Source organism: Manacus candei, unplaced genomic scaffold, assembly GCF_025592945.1.
Source record: "Manacus candei isolate 608988 ecotype Guabito, Panama unplaced genomic scaffold, ASM2559294v1 h1tg000131l, whole genome shotgun sequence".
Classification (NCBI taxonomy): Eukaryota; Metazoa; Chordata; class Aves; order Passeriformes; family Pipridae; genus Manacus; species Manacus candei.
In genome coordinates, this window is record NW_026138179.1 from 1,500,474 (window position 1) to 1,524,024 (window position 23,551).

General features: G+C 39.2%; 1 protein-coding gene across 3 annotated transcripts in view; it reads right to left on the minus strand.

Moving 5' to 3' along the window:
• NFATC3 (nuclear factor of activated T cells 3) overlaps positions 1–23,318 on the minus strand; it is a 65,188-nt gene extending 41,870 nt beyond the window's left edge. For 2 of the 3 annotated variants that reach the window (XM_051771262.1, XM_051771260.1), the window contains exons 1-2: positions 22,978–23,317; positions 6,298–7,429 (exon numbers count right to left, since the gene is read on the minus strand). In XM_051771262.1, coding sequence (XP_051627222.1) covers positions 6,298–7,429; positions 22,978–23,077 — 1,232 coding nt within the window. In that variant the 5' untranslated portion in view covers positions 23,078–23,317. Of the gene's footprint in view, positions 1–6,297; positions 7,430–22,977 lie in introns of all 3 variants that reach the window. The other variant, XM_051771259.1, reaches the window with a different exon arrangement.
• Positions 23,319–23,551: the final 233 nt, after the last annotated feature.

Genomic DNA, 23,551 nt, shown 5'->3' on the forward strand with positions numbered 1-23,551 from the left:
TATTTCTCTTGCTGTCTCTATCACCCTCAACTTCTCAACAGCAGTGGATTCTTAAAGTTTTAGAGTACTCTGTTAAGTGCCTTTCTGCCCTGTAGGGATATTGGTTTTATGTATTTCTCCTTCCTTATCACCTTTACAATTTTCCGAGACAAATACCATATAGATACACATTTAATTGAATCAGTGATCTAACTTTAGTTCATTTTGAAAGGTAAATTTTTTAATCCTATTAATTTACCAGAGTCCCAGTTATTTGTAGAACTTCTTCAAACAGAACTAGGGGGAGGGAGGCAGAGTGGGAACTTCCCAGCCAGCACTGTCACCTTCTTAAAGTCACATGAACCCACAAGCTTGGACACTAAATAGAAACTCCAGGAGAATACAATCTATAAACTCAGTGCTTTTTTTTATTCTATGCAGAATTCCATATCAAATGAGAAAACCCATGTCAGCATGTGTTCTGAACACTTTTTGAAATGAAGCAAAGCTATTTTTGTACCAGATGCTGAACATGGGAAATTAAGTCAGAAGCTGTAGCTTTTACTGCATTTAAGGGCACGTTCTCAAGAAAATATTACTCAGTGTACACTATTAGCTGAGGAGCGGCAGTAAAACTTCTACTTAACTCACCACGGTTCTCAGTTGTAAACTGCACTGAACGTCAGTGATTTCTGGTAGTGCAGAACTTGCGCAAATTCAAAACCTAGTGGTGCATTATGCTTAACATACCTGGAACATGTTTAAGAATAAGCAGCTCAGCTGCTTCACAAGTAAGCAAGAATTTAGTGTTACAAAGATTCCTGTGTCCCGACAGGACAGCATATTGCACGACAGCATTTGCATTAGCCGCTCACCGTGAGTTTTTTTTCAAAGTTATTTTAGAACAAAAGATTAAAAAAATTAAGAACCTTTGTTCCTTAAACCCTTCACTTTTCAGTCTTGACGGGGGAGGAACACATCTGTGGATATTCCCACATGTTTCATTACTAAGTTCTACCTGGTTCAGTGCCATATTACTGTTACAACAGCTTGTGACAGTCTTTTACAGAAGTTTCTCTAAATTTTTTGTCTTTGAGTAAAAATCTTATTAACAATGCAGTAACCTACTAGTAAATCACCCAATCACGTCAGGAAATGGAAATAATGAGTGACAGATATTCTAATACTTTCAATAAATCAAATCTTCACATGCTGTTGAAACAGCACCAATCTGTAAACCTACAAATATTCTTCCAATAATACCAGGGGAGTTTTACAATCTGATTCATGCAAGCTTCCAAAAGCTCATACTCACATCATACCAAGATTAAAGGCTCCAGAGAATAGCACCTATTAAAGGGAACTAAGAGGTAAAGAAGGAACCCTTCAGTAGCATTCTCAACATTTAAAGTTATCACTTTAGTGATAGTTTTATCAATATTAATTTAGCAGATTCTTCCTCTGCAACCATTATCTCCAAAACAGAACTGATTAAGGCTACCCAAAATTGACAGGAAACAATGATGTTGAGTACAAAAACAGTCAAGTGTGTCCCTAAGGACTTCAGCATTCAGATTGCAGAAGTCAGGGCCCGGCTCTTGGTCTGACTATGCCACTCTCACACAGGAAGAAACTTAGACCAGAAACAAGGCTGCCCATTTGCACTTGGCTGTGACCCTATAGCAGTATACGTGAGACAGAAGGAAGAACAAAGCCTGTGAGAGTCATTAAAAACAAGGCAGTTAAAAACTTAACACTGTTACCTTCCACCTGTTGCACTGTCCCTGGATAATGCACTGCACAAACAGCTGGGGCTCCGTGCAGACAAACTGCCAGTGCTGGTCCCTCAGCTGAAGCACATCGGCCATCAGCTCACCTTCAGTCTAATGCTCTCCTGGACTCCTTGCTTAGAAAGCTTTTGAACACAGGTGGACCTGATATAAGAACTCATTTTAGCCACTCTGTATGAAAATGTTCCTCCCTCTTTGTAATCACTAATTCTGGTAATAACCTTTGAGAGACACACACTAGTATTTCCAGATACTTGTGAAAGTTCTTGTTTCCTTTGTTGGTTGAGATTCCCAGATCTCCTAGAGTGATTCTTTTATTAATTCTTAGTTGCAGAAAAATGAATATTTTCCACTTACAGGTCCTGTCGACACATAATAAGGGAAAAAGCTCACTGACTATACAGTGGGGATATTCCACATCTCATCTCAGTTTTTGCAGAGATGAACCCACTGAGTATCCTGTGACAAGTCAGTGTTGCAACACAGAGAATCCCTGAGAATCTCAAATAATAACTATGGTCCAATACTAAGATTTTCAAGACTGCTTGTAGAGCCAAACTACTGCTGTGGTTGCTCCTCCCTGCCTAGAACAAAGTCCTCCTGGTGGAAGACTTCTGAAGTCAAGATTTTTGGGGCCATTCCAGATGCCACAGTGGCTTATCAATAGACTTTATTCATACTGTTTACATTCAAAATACCAAGTTCTATTACTAGCAGACCCACAGTTAATGATGCTTTCCGAGAATTGATATAGTATATTGCCAAGTAAGAATTTATATTCTATCATTTCAGAACAAAGTGGAGAGCTGGATAACATGTACAGTGCAAAAGGCCCCATATGAAACACTACCTGAATTTCTCTGGATTCATTAATGGTGTGTAAACATTACAGCAATAGCATTGCTATTAAAAATCTGAGAGGTTCAAAGTTCTCTTGCTTGTCTTACTTAAGTGGGTCCTTATCTTCAAAGTCAGCAATTTGCAAATATTTTCACTTCAAAGTTTTGCTAGTAGCATAGCTGGTGTTATTTCTATTTATCAAAATAAGGTGATAAATACTTAGCAGTCTAACTTTGCCTCTAGTTCACTCACATTGAAAGATTTTTCCTTCTTAAAATTAAGACCAAAGTCCCAATAGTTATGGTAAAAATATTACATAATACTGTTCCTCTCTACTCTCTAGACTTCCAAGACAAGGATTCAGACAAGAGAAGCAACTTTTCTGAGTATTCCACCACTATATTTAAACTAATTTTTTTTTTCTGAGAGAATAAGTGACATTGCCAGCAATCCTAGTTTCCAACAGTAAAATACTCAAGTTGCCATTATATATCCATCACTACAAAGATTCCTGAGCTGTAAATACATCTGTCAAAGCCTGTTTGTTCATCACCTCTAGAACAAAGAAACTACCTGATGCCCCATCACTTCTCAGTGTTACAAATTAAATTCATGCAGTCTGAAGACACACGTCAATTTATCCAGTAGTTTTTAAATCAATGTAATCAATGTAAAAGTCTCTAAGAATTCCATGAAGGAAGTAAAAGAAACTAGGTTTAATTTTAAGATTTTTGACCATCAATGAATATTGCCTGGTTATCTTCCAGACACAAAAGGACAATTTATTCCCATCAAATACTGTAGGGTTAAAAAAGAAAAAGAAAGAAATTAATGACTCATTAAGTTTACTACCCTAAGAAGTGCCTATTTGCTTGAGACACAAATTAGATTCTCAAGACCCACTTTACAGAACCTAAAACTTAGTTATTCATATTAAAATCGTAACTTTAAAGCAAAAGATAACAAAAAAATAAATGTATAAGCAAAAATAACAGAACTCCCACGATTTTCAATTGCATCATCAGTGACCACTCTTCTAAAAAAACCTCCATGTTACCTACACCATTGCTGGCCATATCTGTGATGGTCCTTAACTCCAGAACACCATAACCACCATTAGCACCAACAATGCTGCTGATCTCTTGTGAACTGTACTTTTAGTGACAAGTTCTGACCAAAGTTGTTATATTACTTGCACAGTAGAGATTTCTAGGTCACTCCTAGACTCTTTTTATTCCCCTTGTTTAAGTAAGAAAAGTACTGTAAAACAGACTTTCTAATTTTATTTTTTTTTTGCACTTTCTGGAAATCTTACAACTCAAGCTCTAACAGCAAATGTGCAAGAAAATAATAAAATCAGCATCTTTATTGACTGTTGGGAAATAAATATATAAATATCAATTGTATAATTCTTCATGACAACTAGGATGCTCACTTTTGGTCGCTATCTTGCATTTCATTTCTATTCATAAAACATAAGGGTCAGCTTAGCTACCCTGCATTATAAGAATCAAAATTATAAAATATTATATGACAGAATGGAATGTTTAACATACTGAAGATGCACATTGTCATAGCACCTGTGGAACAAGCTACAACTGCTGAGTAATTCAACATTTTGCTGAGGATACAGCTGCCAGTGCAACCATTTCCACTAATTCAGTAGTCAGATGACATTTTGGCACCAAATGTATACTGCTTAATAGATTTATTTAGTTTACTTGTGTATAGGTGTAATCTTCCTTTTCTTCTGTCTGTTTCCCCATTTTATATTTACAGAAATTCTTCAGTGACAGCTTCTAAATAAATTTTGACATTTAAAAAATATTTTTACTTTTTAATGAAAACATTGAAATTGCTTTTTTATTCAGTTCTACTCAGTTCTCCCTATGACAAGAAACAGGTTTAACTGAATTATCTATTTTTTAAACTACTTTGGTCATCCCACAAAAGAACCATAGATCCACATCCCATCTTTCCACATGCCTATATGTTCATGACCTTTAGCGCTGCAGTGATGCTCACCTTTTATGAACTGTGTAGCCTGCAAGCTAACAAAAATGCCAAGTTAGGACTGCTTAGCATCCTACAGAAATATAATACAATTCCAAAATACACTATTAGGAAAAACAGTTGTTACTGTTTTAGTTTGAAGAAAAGATTCTGGTAACAGATTAGAACACCTATTATTAACAGACATTCTTAAAACCCCTAAAAATTTCAAGACAGTTAATGTATCTGTCAACACAGCAGTTTCAGATCTGGTAAAAGAGATTTTTCCAGCCAGCAGCTTTACTGTTAAATTTCACATCCATCAACAGTTACGTAGAAGAACATTAAAGGAGGGAAAAAAAAAAGCCTTCCACCTACTAAAATCAATACAATTCTGAGGAGAGAAATTAAAATCTGTGGTTATACCATTAGGCAAAAAACGACAAAATGAATAAGCAGTGTTTAAATATATTTAGTTATTAACAAGACAAGCTAGTTCATAACTTCTAAGGAATTTATACAAAATTTTGCAATGATAAGAACACCACATTTTATCATTAACTACCAAGATTTAAGCTTTGCCTTTTTCAAAATAGAGCATACATGTGAAGAATCCTAACCTATCCACCCCTCAACCTCCCCAAAAAAGAGGAATTGCTTCATTTACTACATCGTTGAAGAGCAACTCTTAAGCACTGCCCATGGACAGACTTATACTATTTTAACCAAAGGTATTTTAAAATCAATACAGAATAGAATGGAAGCACCAACATTTAAATCTATAATATGGCTTTTTATAGGATAATTGTGCTTTACAGGTATTAATCTAGTGGCTTCTCCTTCCCAGTACTTTCCTACCCCTTATTTTTAAAACCTAGTAGAACAAGGAAAAGGTTCACAAATCAAATGGATATCCTGTGACAAGTAATTACAGTATCTGTCCACCTAGCAGCAATGCTTAAGGAGCTCTTGTTTCTACTCTACCTACTGCACTGGCAAAGTGACTCCAAAAGCTGTAAGATAGGAAAGATCATAAAACTGGTCCATCGAAAAAGTAATGGAATGGGAAGTTCTGATTACCCCGATCAAACCAGGTCTCTCTTCTGAGCCTCCACAGATCATCCTGCTAGTACATGACAGAACTACAAAAGGAAAAGAGTTATTTAATTCTATGGTGGATGTTGGAAATACCTTGTAATGACAGCCCAGACAGCCATTCTTTCTGGATGATTTTCAGCATGGCATACAATTTTTTTCTTTATTCTATTTCTAGAATTATATGAGCCTGAAGAAGCAAGTAGAAACAAAAGCAAATAAACTCCCCACCTCTTTTGTGGTCTCATAGTTCTATGAAATCGGGTAAGTCAGGTTTCTCTGGCTACATTAAAATGTCAACCACTCAGAATAGACGGAACTGCAAAGTGTGCACAAAATCTGCAGACATTTAATTCAGCTGGGCTCTGTGCAAGTACACAAACAAACTAATCCTATGTTACAACACATCTACTGTACTTTTAAAAGAAGAAAAAGATGGGCATTTGGTATCTCAACTTATTTTTTCCTAATTATAACATCTACCTGCCTACAAGTTTTCTTTAAGTAAAGTCTTAATGCATCACTGAAATATAAGGACAATGTCTACTTAAGATGCATTGGAGGGGAAAAAACAGGAGGGAAAGACTTTGTAATCACTTACCGAAATATAGGAGTATGACCAGGCTTCGGTTTGTTCCAAGTAAAGTGTGAAGGAACAGAAAGAAATTGGTCTCCGGGCAAGTCTTTTTTCAAGGTGTGCTGAGATCCAGAGCAATCATCTACTGCAGTTTCGAGGGATGATGACAAGTTACCCTGCTCTTCAGGACAGATATCGACCTTTCCAGATAAAGTGGCGGTCTGATCCTCTGAGGTCTTTCTTGTTTTTAGAGGAATATCAGTCTCTGTACAACACTGAAATGGTGAAAGGCCAGAATTAAGGCCTTGTACATTATGGATGGAAGTGTTTAGCCACGTGTCTTCTGTTATGCTTCCTCTGGGAGAATGGCCAGGTGATGGAGTTGGAGAATGGTGAGGAGAGAGAGAACCAGCATAGCAAATCTCAGCACTGGAGTGTCGTCGTTTCCCACAAGGGGATGTAGGTCTTGATGAGGGCCTTGATGTTGGTCTAGGGCTTAACCAATTTTCATCTGTAATACTAGTTCTAGGAGAATGACAGGGAGACTGTCTAGGTGACAAGGAGTGCCCAAATCCATAAGGCTGCTGCCATGATTCATCACTGGGACCTCTCGGAGAACCACCAGGTGATGCCAAAGGAGAGCCAAGGGTAAATCGAGCAGCTGCTTCATTTAGCTCTGAGTCTACATCATCATAAACATGGGAAATGGATTCACAAGAGGAAGCGTCTGAAAACCAACTTCTGGATGAAATGCTGCTGGCAGGGCTTGGACTAAGGGATGATTCTCTATATGATGGCTCAAGAGGAAGATAGAGATGGTCCCGTGAAGGCCTTTCCATATAGTCATTTTCTGTGCCATTTGTGTGTAGTTCATCTTCACTGGCTTCGATCCCCTGATGACAGTTGGGTGAGATCGATGTAATTTGAATACTGGGGCACTCGAAGGGTTTGGGTCCACCTAGTGGACTGTATTTGGACTCTGGTACCTCACACGTGCCTTCATAGTTCTTATGGCTCTGAAGTCTTGTAGGAGGTGTCAGGGGAGAGGAGTGAGATTGCAGTCCGTGGCGAGGAATACAAATGGGCTGATTCACAGAGGACGATGGTTGGTCTACATTAAAGATGTATATGGACGCACAGTCATCTGACTCAAGATCTGAAAACAAAATTAAAACATAAAGAAAAAAAGGAACAGAGTCAGAATGCAATACTTGGAAAAATGCCATAAACAAAATCCTTTGTTTCCCAGATATGGACTGTTATCAACATCATGGACATTTCCCATTATACTAGCTACAAAAAATAAAGCTAACTCTTAATTTTACATTTTCCCCAGTCATATTTACAGCATGGTTTTCTATCATAAATCCTGTTTTCAACAAGATTCCACAGCTTATACACATCTTTAGTGGTTGAAATTATAATACAAACAGAAAAATGGGTTTAAATCTTGAAAGGATCTAAACTTAAACATTCAATTCAAACTTTGTCTTTCACAACTGTATTCCACTTATAATGTAACATTTTTCATCATAAATAATTTCAAAAAATCATATTTTTATCACAAACAGGACTATGGTACTTTCTGCAAGTCTAGTTAATACTTACAAGCACTGTAATATCACATACATAATATTTATCTACTTTAACAATAGAAAGCATCTTACAGTGACTCAAACTCAAATGAAGATTATGAACCACTAAAAACATTCAATCACAAGAGGCTCAACAAAGAATATTATTAAAGGTATTATAAAGAATCATATTCCAAAGATCTTTTTTTGTTGCTTAGAAAACTCTTAAGTGCTCATCCCACAAAATGACATTTTTCAATTGCAGTCTCATGAAGTTTGAGCACAAGTTGTTCAGCAAAATAAGACAAAACAAAATATTCTCAGATCTCACTAACTTATCCAAAACATAGGAAATATTACAAAGAAAAACAAGAAATTGAGAACAAAATCAGAAGCTTTGTCTCACAGAGCTGAAGCAGATTTTCTTGCCCCACTTCTCAACATTGCATTGTCAATATGAGACATTTGTCTGAAACAGAAGTAGAAAAAACACAGCTCTTTTTCTTATTTTCTAACCTTTATGATTCCACTCTTGTTTCTTTTCACTTCTAAAACAGAGCCTTCACTATAATTTTCCATAAATCCAGGCTGGATGACATTAATTGCATTTCTAGGTATCAGCTCTTTTTAAAATTATTTTTATCCTGAGTATCAGCAAAATATTAATACTTGTTAAAAAAAAAAAAATCTAGTCTCTCTCACTGTCAGATAAAATGTCCAGACAGGAAGTTATACATTTTAGGCCTTTCCATTATGAAAAAATTAGTTTGTTAATGAAGTAATTCTATTATCAGTTTTACTAATAAGAATCAGCTTAAAATTAACTAAAACCAAAACAAAACTACAGCTCCTCAGAGACAAGGTAGCATTTTCAAATGGAGACAAAGCAGATTGTTACCAAGGAACAGACCACCTTCCTCAGAATGTTCATGGGCAGGGAGCAACTCCGCAAGAAATGTATTATAGGAGGCACAAAGTGCATTTAAGAGGAGCACAGAGTAATTTCATAAGCACTGTGTGATTTTATATATATTACAGTAATGTATGACAATTATCCATATTATATAATTATATAATTAACTACTATTATGTGTTAAGAGCACAAAAAATCAGTATAGATTAATTTCTAAATATGCACGCACTAAAAGGATCAGGATTCTCAAAGGTCTATTTTATGTATCACACAATTAACACAAGCTCGCTACACTGAGCACTAACAAAACTGCATTTCCCTATCCTTTCACTAGGGTAACAAACATTTTTTAAAACTTTAATTGGTGTGTCTTTTTTTTTTTCTTGCTGTTTCCTATCACAAAACATGAAATGCAGACAGTAGTCGGTTATGGGTTTTCCACATCTATTGGTATATTAGTGTGCAAGATCATAGATGTCATTGTTCCTAACTCAGTATTAACATTAAAAGCATAGATCAAGGGAAGAAAAAGGCAATCCTAATAAAAGCTATTATCCAGCTTCTCAAAACTTAAAATAAAATAGTTACAGGTACAGAATTTTTGAAATAATAATAAAAATGTTTAAGGAAAGCAGTTGGTAGTCTTCAAGCCCTGTGTGTAAGCATATACTGTCATTAAGTTTTATGAACACTAGCAGCACATGGGTTTGCACTAAAACTCTCACCAGTGCAAAGAGCCATATTTCTCTTGCACCAATAATCCAGAAATCTTAAAATATTTAAGACATTTCCTCCACTTTCAGTGTCACTGGGATTTACAAAAAGCAGATGTACATTCAAAATTTAAGTTTCATGGAGCTGAGGTGAAGAGATCTGACCAGCACAGAACTATCAACACCAGCTGGGAAGAACTGGGGAAGAGATGGAGCAGGCAGGAGAGTACTTCTGACTCAGGCTTCTTCAGTCCCTTTCCTGACAAACAACTTCTAAGCAGTTTGGCACTGTGCTCTCTCATTACCCCTCCCCAACACACTCAAAAAAACAGGAAGCCAGAAATCTAATGAACACCAAAGCCAGAAATCTAATGAACACCAAAGCATGCTTAAGACTGTGGACACAAGATAGTTGGAAGTCTAAATCACCCAAATCATTTTCGGACACAATGGATAAACAGGTAGATTTATTTCAGCCTGTACACACAAATACTCCCCCTTACAGTTCATGTGTTAAAATAACCTGTTAGCTGCTCACACAAAAGGACAACACTAAGACCTTTACAAATCATGTCAATAGTTCTACTAGATTATTTACCAATAATTATTTTTGTCCTATTAAAGACTGTAGAGAGAATCCAATCTCGAAGATCCCTCTAACCTATCTTAAGGGACTAGTAAACATACAAACACAAATACAACTCGGGTGAAAGAAATGAGAGGAAAAAGAATGAAAAAACTCAGGTAATAACCCTTAAGAGGGAAAGGAGCAAGAATAGCTCAAAACAAATCCAACACAGGGTTTCAAGAAGCAGAAGGTAAACAAACAAAGGGAAGTCTCACAGTAGGCAAGTGCAAGGCAAAAATGAGTTATGGTAAAGCCCAAGGGGAAAAACGGAATTATGGAAAACTGGTTACCTAATAGGAGAGCTATTACATCCAAACAATCCTACTGGGGAAGGAAAGACAGTAAAGAAGTTGGTCAAGTAGTGAGGCCTTCACTGTGCATAAAATGTAAGAAAGTACTCAAGACACAGAAAGTAGGTCAAATTACTAAGGTAGAGTGTAAAACTACAACAAGCACATGGGGGCAAGATGCTAGACACGGCAGACCTGGCAAAATACAAAAGACCAAGAGCAGCAGTGCCATTCACATCAAAAGCCCACAACCCTAAAAAGGCAGGTGTGTTAAAAGCTTTTCCTTTGGTAAAGTCAACTGAGTAAATTGCTAACAAAGGTAACAGCAATACAGAGTAAAGAAAACTGGACTAAAAGGTTAAAAAATACTGAAGAATTATGGTCCAATAAGTTCAACTTCAGTTTTAGAAGTAGTATTAATAGTTTATTTGTTCCAGTAAGCATTTGAAAGGAGACAGAGAAACTAAACGAGTCACTGTTTGCTAAGAACAAACCACGTCAAACAAATTATGTTTTATGATCAAATGAGATCTCCTGGATCAATGGCACAGAAAGAAACTCAACTTGGTTTTTACTTACTAAGACTTCTAATACTACCATGCACAGAGAAGCCAAGGAGTCTTTAGAAGTTTAGGGAAGCCTTCTTCCCCACCCTGCTGAGATCAGGTTCACTACTGAGGGATCACAAAAAGCAGCAGATGCTTTATATTCACACAGAGTATAAGCTATATAAAGCTGCAGACTTTCATTGCAATCTCACATCAGGTGTCAGTGCCATCCAACGTCAATGAGAACCAGAAGGTCTCTCCTTTTGAACGTACATTTGCTCCTGTCTGGAAACAGATCCGTTTCCAGGAGCTCCTCTTCAGTATTAAAGCAGCGCTGGCTCATCCCTTACTAAGCTGCTAACTACACTTCAACATAAGCCGTCTAACTGGGGAATGTACTTCAATAATATCCAGAACAACTGCTTCTAAAGCACATTTTGCTCGCTATTTGCTGTATCAGAGTGCACATTCAGGACTGGTAATGCCTGCCCACCAGTTGTTCACTCCTCAAGGATGTACTGGCACATGCACATGTGCAGCTGTGCAGTCACCAGATTTCTCTAGAGAAGGAAGGTCAACTACAATCAAATGTCTGAACACAAGCCTTGTGCCAAAATTATCCAAACTGCTTTATTATTCTAAGTTTGTAAGCCCATAAACAAACAGGTTCAGACTACAGGAGTTGCAATAAGGTATTAAGAAAGTGCAACTTGACCTAGGTCTTATAAAAATACTACTGTGAAAATAGGATCAGTAATCATATCCTTTAAATAGAATGAGGAAAGACCTGGGCATTGCCACAGACATCATGAGTGTCTCCCTTCCAAACTTCAGAAAGGATAACCATCTATTCTGTTTTCCAGTTCTGTCATGACAGTAACCACTATCTCTTTCTGAACACAATGGTATTATAAAACATATCTCTAAGTAGGCACAAAAAGGATATGCAGCTCCATTTTTTATTGCATTATTCTGCAGATTTGCAGCAGTTTATATATTTCTTGGGATGAAAGAAGAGTTAATCTTCACAAAGAACCAAAAATACCCAATAATCATAGTTTTCCTTTTGTGCATTTAAAAAGACAATTGATCAGAGTTCTTGTTGGTACACCACACTGAAGCTCTATAATTGGATATTTAACTCCAGTTTTCCATTACAAGCTTAAGTTCTCCAGACACTTCCTACAGGCTTAAACACCAATTTAAAAAGAACACAACCCAAAAAATCCACTAAAAAACACAGCAATGTATTAGTTTATAAGAAGTATAGCTGATTAGTAAGCCAAACATGGTACTGAAAAAGAACAAATTGTGAAAACAATTAAGGGAGCAAGGTGGAACGGGGGAAACACATCCTTCTAGACCAAATTTGGTAACATACGAAACAGTAGTGCAAGTTAAAGCTTTCAGAAAGGGATGATTTACAACAACTGTCATTTTATGAAGCAGTTCTTCCTCTTCAATGATTTTGTGCTCTGTTTCATGGTCATATCAGATTACTCGAAAAAGGACAAAAATAAATGTCACTTCTCTCAATCATGTATGCTAGAGGCAGCTCTGTCATGCCAGTCACAATTGCACTCATTTTACTGTGTTAAGCAAGAATACTAGAAAAGTAGAATCAATGAGTTTTCTCCAAATTCCACTCTGGATAAGAACTCATTATCCTTGGTAGAAACGCAGAAGAATAAAGAAGCTGCACTAGCTTAAGGAGCTTAACACAGCATATCGAATGTTTACAACTGACACTGATTAAAATAAGAGCATACTGGCTCTCAGAGTGTAACTACATGGTAAATTTTCTTCAGCAGCAACTATCCTCCCACACAAAGGGGGAGGGGAAATGAGCAGTGAGGTACTTTTAACACATATGAGTTCGGCAATCAGATTTACAGTGCACTAACATAAACACCTGTATATACACAACTGACAGAATGGCTTTAGGACATGGGGAGAACCGAGCAACCAGGGCAGGAACCGCAGGTGTTCACCATCAAATAAAAACATAACATGCAACTAAACCCTTAGGCCACAGCCTGGTATGCATTTAAACTCGAATGACTGTCTTAGTGTACATCCAGCTTCACCCTGAAGTAATGGAACTAAGTTTCAAATAGGGAAAGAATAGCTTTGGGATACATTGATAAAAAGTGATGTACAAAGCAGGTGAAGAATTCAACTTGTAACTGTAAGGTTCAACAAGAATTAGCCATTCTAACTTCAGTTACAAACAGGAAAGAACCCCTGGAAGTGCTGGGTAATGTTTATACCTGTGCCTTCTCCAGCTCTCCTACTATTTCTGGTTGATTACAAAGCATGTCTTTATATTATAACTTTATAAAGCTTGTGGTTCAGTATTTACAGATTATTCATTAATACTCATAACAAGTTAAAAAAAAAAATCTACTTTTTGCTTTAAAAGTCTCCAAGTTCTCTGGGCTCCCCTTTGCTTCCTTTTTTTCTCTGTGGCTGTCATTTAAGAAGACACACTATTTCACTGCAGAATACCCCTGTACACAAAACAGAAGCTGTTGCCCTCCAGTTTGATGAAGTCTCATTTATCATTCAGTGTCAGATCTAAAGTCAGCTTAACTCGACCTAGTAATTCAGAGCTATCAAGAAATACACTGTGGCCTTTTGGAAGATTCTTAACACAATACATCAGCACAGCAGTTACTAACACACAGCATTAGCAGCCTTTTTGACACTGCTGTTCTGGAGATGAAGTACGTTGTTCTATCTGATCAGTCAGAGTCTGCGAAAGGACTGCAGCCCTGCAAGCCCAGAGCATCCCATGTGCTTAAACATGGGAACCAAAGGAAGACTGATCACTTTGAAACCAGTGTATTGTGCCTGACCCACTGGAAGAAGACTTAACATAAAGGTGAGAAGATTAGGCAAATACTGATTGAAAGCAATAAGGGAATTATATGCTGTAGCTGCCAGCCGAAGAGTTGCCTAGATTCCTGGTATTGCAGGCCAATCTATTGTGCAGAACTCCTCCTTTGTGGGGGCAAAACTAACAGACTCCATAAAAAGGCTCTTCAGTTATTCAAACGGGGTGAACTGAAATCCCCACCTAATTACCTACATGGATGCCTTTACACCGACCAACTTCTAACACCAAGGAGCTGCTGACAACAACCTACTGCTCTGTACAGACACTGCCCGTTTACAGTCTGCTCCAGTCCTGAACCAAGCACTGGGTAGAACCCAAGATTCCAAGATCAGAATGTGTAAGTCAGGCCACATCAAACAAAACAGACAGGAGTGTGCAAGAAAATGTAGATTTTATTTTTACAGGAGAGTATAGTGACGTAGACCAGGATCTTTGTGAAAACTGGTAGAAAAGGAAAGCAATAAGCCAGGGCAAGATGTTCGAGTGGGGAGCAATTACACAGTAAGAGGAGGGGAGACTGAAATGGGGGCATGTCCCTTTCTGATTATCAAACAGAGCATGACACAGAGACAGAGAACTGGTATTGACAGTATCTGAACAAACTAGTTTAGGAACTTTTCACATCTCAGCCAAATTACACTGCACTTCTGCAGCTGTCCTACGTGATAGAGGGCAAACCATTCCACAGCAGGTAATCCTATCATATTGTTAACTTGGTATTTGGGATTATTAATTATTACAGCTTTTCACCAATATTTTATAATACATCTTAAAGGTAGACTTCAGGTGCATGAAGCTCAGAAACTCTGTACATCAAAGGACTGTAATGAGCCAGGATGATAGTCTGAAACTGTCTTGTTTTCCCAACTGTTCCCAGGAATGCAGAATCAGAAATACCTTGATTTCACTGTGCTGGATTGATACAGTAACAGGGAAAATCAGGAATCAAACAGTCAAACGAGAATGCAGAGGCTGAAGCTAAGCATGAATACAATTTTTTTTCATCAAGTTTCAGAATGATCCCCTCAAATACATGGAAGATTGCATTAGCACGTCTCGTGACAGTGTCACATGTAACTTTGCCCTGAAACTTTGCATGTCTTTGAAAGCCCTAAATAGCTTGTGTTTATTCCAGTAGGAGTGGAAGTTTTATCACATACTGTACCTCACCAGCCTAACCTCTTGCCCCCACCCCAAAAAGCTCGGCAATTTGGAAGACAGCAGCATTTGCTCTCAAAAGACTAAAACTGACAATCTACACTGATGAAATACAGAGACTCTGACGTAATTTAAAGAAGCTATGCAAAATACAAAATTTTAACAGACTTTCTTAGTGATTCTTTGGATTAAACCACATATTCCCTCGTGGTCTTGTAATTTGAGTACATTCATCCCAAATGACGCCGTTAAAGCCTTTTGTAATTATACAGTTATTCCATCTCCTCATTTCCTTTGTGTCCCTGACTTAGGGAACAACTTCTAGAAACCATCTAAAGATACACAAGTAGCTATAAATCACTGTAGATACTATTACAGCCCATTATGCAGCCATCAAACCCAGTGAATCATTGTCACTAACGGTTCACAAACGCAACATGACTGTATGAGCAGTTCGTCATTCTGCCGTGCTTTCATTTTGGGTAAGAAGATACAATGGGTTACACTGTAAAACAACTTCGGTTAGAAGGTAACAGTTTGTGCCCTGGCCCAACTACAATCAGTCATGATTCCATTCTCTCTCCAGCATAGTAAAAATGCTGCTTATCACTGAAATTATGTTTTAAGTGGTCTTCCCATTTTTTTCCAAAACCATTAAAAAAAATAAAATCTAGGATTAAAAAAACATTTCTTGCAGCACTTGTTCCCAAAAACACGAAGTCTCTCATTAACCCTCTCCACCAACCTGCTGAAAAAAATCCAACCAACCAAACAACCCCTCCCCCCCCAAAATATTCAATTCCATAAAGGAATTTTTGCTATATTAAAAATATTTCATTTTTAGAAGTGATGACTAAATTCAAAGTGCAGACTGAGAAGCTATTTTTTAAGCAAGCAATTCCTATTATTTTAAATATTAATACAAATAATATGATTCTACATTTCTGATATTAACAAATTAGCTGTAAGCACCTGCTCATGTTTTACCTACGAACATCTTTCATGTAGCCTCAATTGAAGTTTTTGGTTCTGCTTTGTAAAACCCACCAAAATCACCACACAACACTAACTCAAACCACATGCAGAGTTCTATGTTCATGAATTTACTATGGGAATATCACAGGTTTGTAGTCAAATCCCCAAAAAGTTCATTCTTCTCTCCTTCCACCAGGAACATAAAAATGAGAACTGGGTCTCCCAGAGAAAACTGACAGAAGTATCTTCTCTTCCATCACACCTATAGGCCTTTGATTGAGAAGTGACCATAAGCATTCAGTGCCACTCACATTCCATCAGAAGAGCCACAGAGGTGAAGTTCAGCTGTTTTGTTAGCCCCTCACAAGCTGTGTAGGCCGCACCACAGCCCAAAAACTGCTCCTCGACCAGACCTGCAGTGCTTCAGATTTTAACTCCTCTTCCCTGAATGACTTTGAACAGTTATACAATTATTTACCGTTCTATTTCACCAGTATTTCACAAGAACACTCACAGCTGGGTGTATTAAGGGTAGAAGAGAATGCTGGATTTTTAATAAGCTTGCTCCTGCCTTGCAGTTTTAGTTAGCCTTCCTGATCATTTCACTCATCTTGAATTCCAGTGTCATTCGAACCCCACACGGCATGCCTGGACAAATGCAAGGACTTGGATGTTGTTTTACTGGCTAGGCTTACTGCCAAGCCTGCTCCACGTACTTCCCTGGCCCACTAGGGCAGCTTGAGGCAACAACTCCCGTATTTACGTTATTACTGTGAACAGCCAAACCGCTGCTTACTATTGACCCAGGCCCCATGTACTCTAATTTATCCTCACTCATTCACAGCAACATTACTGATTTGGCTGTACTTCAGGTGGGATATGACAAACTACTTGCAGTTGTACAACACAAACCAAAGGAAAGGGACCATCATGTTTTAAGCAGAGGGCTACTTTTGACTTTGAAGAAAGAAGAAGCTTATTTCTAAGTTTCAGAAATATGTAAGACAAAAGCACTAGCCCAAATGCTTTTGTACCCTGCCCATCTCCCACATCCCAACTCTCAGGATTTGTTTTCATTTGCACTGTGCCCACAATTCAGATGGGAGGGAAGGGGACAGAGTAAGGTGTGACTACGAATTCACATATAAAGTAAGTGACATTTTGTCAAACTGGGGATCTTTGTCAAATCCCTGCACTACACAGTGACTCACTACAAAGTGATTCTTGATGCACTATGTAGTGATCAAAGAATGATATTGCCGAAACAGAAAAGTTATGAAATCAGATTAGCTGCAACTACAACTGCTTTGCAACACCACTCAAAAGAGTTTGACATTTTCCCTGAATGGTCTCACCCTGGTCAAGCTTCATCCAAATAGACAAGACTTCACTCAGCCAGAATACTGTGAGAAACCACAACATACTGAAACATGGCAACTTCCGAGGATTACCATCTTAATCTCTTCCTCTTAATTGCCAGGCAATTCTTGAATTCCTTGATCCCACTTTAATACATATTTTCCTTTGGTTCTTCCTCAGTGTTTCTCTAAGTTATCTTGAAGTCAAAAGGGTTCCTGTCACAGACCCTCTGTTTTTGGTCAGCTGCAGCTGTTTGGTTTTCCCTCCTCCCCCCTATCAGCAGATTATATAACCACAGCCTACAACTGATTTGCATTGTGTCCCTGCGTGTCAATCTTTCACATGCAGATACCAGCATCCACTAGCTTGTAAAATAAAATGATACTAACTAAATTTCCCACAAGTGGTGGTTTCTATCACAATACATTTAATACTCAGTATCTAATAAACAAATATTTCTGTTAAAAAGTGTCACATGCTTAAGGGACAAAAAAAGAAACAGATTCAAGCAATTTATCCATTCATTCCTTTCTTAAAGGTGCACCAGCTGATCCTACTCTTAACCCATATGAGCACTCTTTTGTATAGCAAATGTTAATGGACCAGCACAGACAGCTGTAATTTATATGGAGGGATCAAGTTATACATATTAATGACAGTTACCAATTTGTGCAAAGACTTTCTCTCCTACCCATTGGTATAGGCAATCAAATCTAAGCAGAATCAAAATATTTTTTTAAAAAGTTCACTTGAAGTGAACCATACAGGTGTGCAAAACAGGCTGTTAAAAAGACTTCAAAAGATGTCTCACAAGTTCCTCCCACTCAGCTAAGGAAAGCAAACTTTGCAGCAGAAGTATGTGAACACAAAAATTAACTTCACCAAGAGCAATCCTCAGTCAACTCACACCTCAAGTTCACAGCTATTGCCAGCATCCAGCTGTTAATTTTCCACTCAGTCTAATTATAAGATTACTCTCTTTTCTACCACAACTTGACTTTCTTAGTATTGTTTACCTTAATCACCATCTTGAGGAAAAGAACAAAAAGTTCAAGTATGCTGCAAACAAACTTCTGTAAACAGCTTCAGCTGTTTTTTACTATCTACCAACAATCTCTGACAGCAACACTAGTCATGAATACACATTTAAGGGAAGAAGAATACTTTACATATTAATGATCAAGGCAAAGCTATAAAGACTAGTATTGTGGTGGTGTTTCATTACAAATCAGTGGTTTTAAGACTTCTCCTATATATCTAAATTAAATGACATACATAGTGCCAGTTTTTGCTACAGAGAACTCTGCCTAGCTGAGGCAAAATTCAGTGCCCATCATTGCTTCAGAGCACTTAAACACAGGCAGAAGGCAATTGCTGAGCAGCCTAAGCAGCTCACAGATGCTCACAGAGAAAGGTTTGACACAAAAACCTTCAGAAGAAAAGATCAGGTATTACTCTGACAGTCACTGTAGCAAAATGTGTATTGTCAAACCAATAACCTAATATCTCTAAGCTAGAGGAAAAAAATCTCAAAGGAGAACAAGCAGAAGTTTTCAAATTAACAGAAGATAAAAATCCAGATATATTGTCCATAGCCAGAGTGAGGTTTCAGTTCCAAAGATGTTTTGGAAATGTCACTAAATTCACCACGCAAGTGGGATATTTTTCATACTTTTCAGAAGAAAAGTAAGATAGATTGTGAGATTCATTTGCAGCAAGATTACTAAACAGTATTACTTAACCAAATGTTGTCACAGGAAATACAGAGAATCTCTTTTCAGCTCGTTTCAAGGCTTCCAAGAAAATAAAACAAATACTGTGAACCTGAAGTCCAAGGAGGGTACTCTTATTAGTTCTTTTAAAACACTTATATTGTGGGAAAGCAAATAAACAAAATTAACCAAAGATGATTACTTATATTGAAATATTAATTTCTCCTCTTCTACTTCATAACCCAAGAACAAAAGGTGGAAATTGCGGTGAAATTCACATATTACTATGTTTCACTGGGTAACAAAACATTAGCCCCTCTTTTGCTCCTAAAATTCTTCGTCAGAAATAACAGGAACATTTGAGACAGGATTCTAAACAGCAGTACCAATAACTCATCTGTCAGAATTTCCTACGTAATTAAATAACTGATTTTCTGGATATTGAACAGTTTGCAGCCTCATTTTTAGTTAGTCCTGATTTCACATACCAACAAGAAATGATTTTGCATTATACAGAACCTTACAAGATCCAGAGTTCCCAGCTTAGCACTACATACTCCAAGTGTGGCTCTTACCTTGTAAAAACTCATTCTTTAAAAGAGAAGATGAACCCTTAAAATAAAACTTCACATAAAGAAGCTATCATAGCAACTCGTAGTTGCTTCCCTTTTGCACAGTTGGCATTTAAACAGTATAACACATCCCCAGTAGTGTGAAAATCTTAATGTAGCTTCGTTGCTTAATAAATTTGAGGCAGACTTCCCAAAATTATCCTGAATAGTATTGGAAAACTATGTGTGGGTGGTGGTGGTGGTGAAGGGAATGGCGGCATCATTAGAAAAGCATTAAAGCTAAATTCAACTATTCAAGTGTCACAGATTACATCTCAAAAATCTCTTCATCAGAAAGACCAAACAAGGTGGCACCTCAAATATCACAACTGACTGAGTTTTAGGACAATCTCTTGTAGCAGCCTGTACAGGACCTGAATGATACTGTAACTCACATGCTGACAGGGACATTTCAAATGCAACTGATATAAGGTGGCACGAGGCAATCAGATGCTACTGCAGTGACCCAAACAGTTTTGCAACAGAGATTTGATTCACTTCAGAGTGTTCTACAGCATTACCTTTGGGCACTGGAGGCTTGAATATTTTGGTCAGAAAAAGATGAAGCTCATTAGTACCTAGAACTGTACAACCTCTTTTGAGTGCCAAACACTACAAAACTGAAATGACAATGTCTTTATTCTTTAGGACAAGGACACTAAACTATCAGAGAAACAGAGCAAGATTTTGCAGAAGGTGCTCAGTACCTAACATCCACTTAAAAGTAGCTGAAGAGCTTTTGAGAATCTCTTATTTAGCAACCACCTGAGCAAATTTTTACATCTGCTCACAAGCTATCTGAAATGGGCTGCCACTTTCAAGCCCAGTATGCTGCGAAAATTGCAGTATTAGACTAGTGACTTCAAGCATCGTCAAGCCATCTTTCATGCATTCTCCTCTGCAGCAGGAACCACAGCTTTCAGAGCAAGCAAACAAGCACTACTGCAGAACGGAAGGATCGATTCGTGCCACTTAGCACAAAACTACGTATGTTAGTCGTACTATCCTGCAACCCACTGAAATTGTTTTGTGTAATAACTCACAATCCCAGTTGATTTAATTTCTCTTACTGTTCTTTTAGTGTCATGAAAAGGGTAATCTAGTACCTGGGAGTAGTGTTTTCTTAGTAGTTCAGGAATCAAAAGTATTTAAAGCAAATGAAAGAAGAGTTCACCTTTTCTTCTTTTGATTAAAGATACAGTTAAATATAAAACATGTATACATAAATATTTATACGTGTACATATATAAAAGAATAAAATCCTCACAACACTACAGTAGTCCCAGTATAAAAGAGAGCATTAACAGAGATTTCCATGTTATTTATGCAAGAACTCAGTACCAGACACTTCTTTCATCCGAAATGCCAGTCTCAAACTTCTAGAGATATAGCATGAAGCATCAGAAAGTGTTTTCAGGTGTTCTCCACGATCATGGAAGACTTAGTAATTTTAGTATTATTTATTTCAAATTTAAGCAACTTTCCCTATGATGTATATGTTTTATTATTAGCATACATTTGAAAAAAATTACCCTTCTGCTCACTTTGCAACACAACAGACACCACCACTGAAGCAAGTGATAAGAGATTGTGAAATACATGCTTTAGGGAGCTCTAGGAACTTTTTTTTTGTTCCTCCAACTAATATATTTGGAAAAGTGGTAAGGGAAAAAATAAGGTTTCCAATATGGGCCCTCTCAAATGAATTCTAGTTCATCATATGTAGAATACCTGTGCAGAATTAAGAGATGAGCTCTGGCAATAATTTTAATAGAATACATGAAGGCAGACACTTACTCTAACCCTTTCCCCCAAAGGCCACATCTCTGCACAGCAGGCGAGATCATCTCCAGTATTAAACAAAACAGTAAAATTGTTTGAGTGTCAGATGCAGATGCAGGATTTCTTACTGAAAGCTACAGCAAACAAACTAATTCATGGTCCAAATACTGTATTTTCAAAATTAATGTAAGAACAGCTGTAACTTATTAAGCATGCAAAATTCTCTATATTCAGTGTAACAACTGAATTGCTTGTTAAGGAATGCTACCAAACTACAAATATCATAAGAGTCAATTGATACCACACTAGTATTTCCAGTTTTCTGAGCAACTTGTTCGCTCATTCTCACCTACCACTAACAAAGGAACATAGTTAGTCTACCAGTTTTATGTCAAAATAATAGAAACGGGGATGTCATAATTATTTTTGTTGTAATTTGTTTACATGTTTTCCATTGTTTTCATATAATACTGTAATGCATTTATCAGGCTAGCAGAATGCAGGCCCCCTTCCCAAAGAGCACCATCTGCTACTCCACTAAGACGGAAAATATGCAAAGAAAATCTTCCCTTATCTGAACGAATCTGTAAACTAAATCTGAGCATCAAGAAAGTCAGGGATTTTATAAGAAGTTAATCTCAAGTGTTCACACACAGACTGTATCAAACAAATTTTCTTCTAATCAACTTAGACAACCGAGTCAGAGAACTAAGCAACATGGCTGCATCATTTAGCCTGGATACAGTCGTGTTTCAGAACTATCTCATCATCTCACACTTACACATAAAACAGCCCTTTAGCAATTAATACTTATTTCAAGTGGGTTAGAAAGTAAAGCATGCAGCCATCAAACTCTGGTACAGCCACGCACTGCACAGCTGGCCCTTATTGATTCTTCACACCGTAATTCACAGGGAATACTTTACTTTTTGCAGTTTAAAGAAATACGAGGGTTTTTTAAACAGGATTTTCAGGCTGCAATACTACAAAACAGACTAAAATGGAAGCACCCCAAGCATCCCGACACGCCGTGTTTTGCCCATCCACACGTATACAAAGTCTGTAGGAACACACTGGAGTAACTGTGATGTCCTATAGACGGGAAACACTTCGGTGGAAACTTTTCGTCGCATGCGCCTGAACATGTCTCCGGTCCAGCCCCGTTAACACTTCGCCGCTCCCGGGACCCCCCCGCGCTCCCCGGGCTCAGTGGGTGCGGGGCCACCGCATCCAATCCAGGGCCTTTTCCCTTTATCTCCCGGGCGGCTCCTCCCGCACGACGCGAGCTCTTGGGTTTCTTTTCCCAAAGAAACTTAGACGGCGGGGAGAGGCCCGGTCGGCTCGGCCCGCCGCCCCCCGAGCCCCCGCGGGCCGAGGGAGGGCCGGGAGCGGCGCCGGACAGCGGCCGCGGCCTGAGGGAGGGAGGCACGGCCAGCGCCACTGCCCCCGGGCTCCCGCCTCCCGCGGCCCCCGCTCCCCTCCCCGCCTCGCTCGGAGCAAAACAGGAACCCGCCCGACCCGCACCCCGGCCCCGGGGCGCACCTGCGGGCCCTAGCGGCGGCCCGGGGCCGGGCTGCCCGTCCTCGCCGAAGATCAGCCTGAAGTCGAACTCGTCGGTGGCGCCGCAGTTTGCCGTAGTCATGGGTTTGGCCGGCGAGGCGCGGCGAGACCCCGTCGCCCCTCAGGGCCGCGCCGGGTCCTGCCGGGCTGCGCTCGCCCCTCAGGGCCGCCGCATAACACCGGAGGGGCCGGAGCGGGGGTGAGGGGCGGCGGCGCGAGCGGCGGCTCCGGCTCCGGTGCCCGGGCGCTTCTGTCACTCGGGGGGGGCGGGCGCGTTACTCCGGGCCGCGGCTGGTCCCGCCCCCGCGCCTCGCCCCGGGCAGCGCCCCCCGAGCCGGCCCTCCCTCCCTCTGCCCGCCCCGCCCGCGGTGACGTCGCGCCACCGACAGCGCCCCGTGACCGCCACCGGTCCTGGGAGGGAGGAAGGAGGGGCCGCGCCGCCGCCGGTCATGTGGCGCGCGGAGCCCGCCTGGGCCCGCCCCCCGCGCCGCGGGGGCTGCCGGGGGTTGTAGTTGGCTGCCGGCGGCCAATCCCGGGCGGCCAGCTGCGTGCGGGG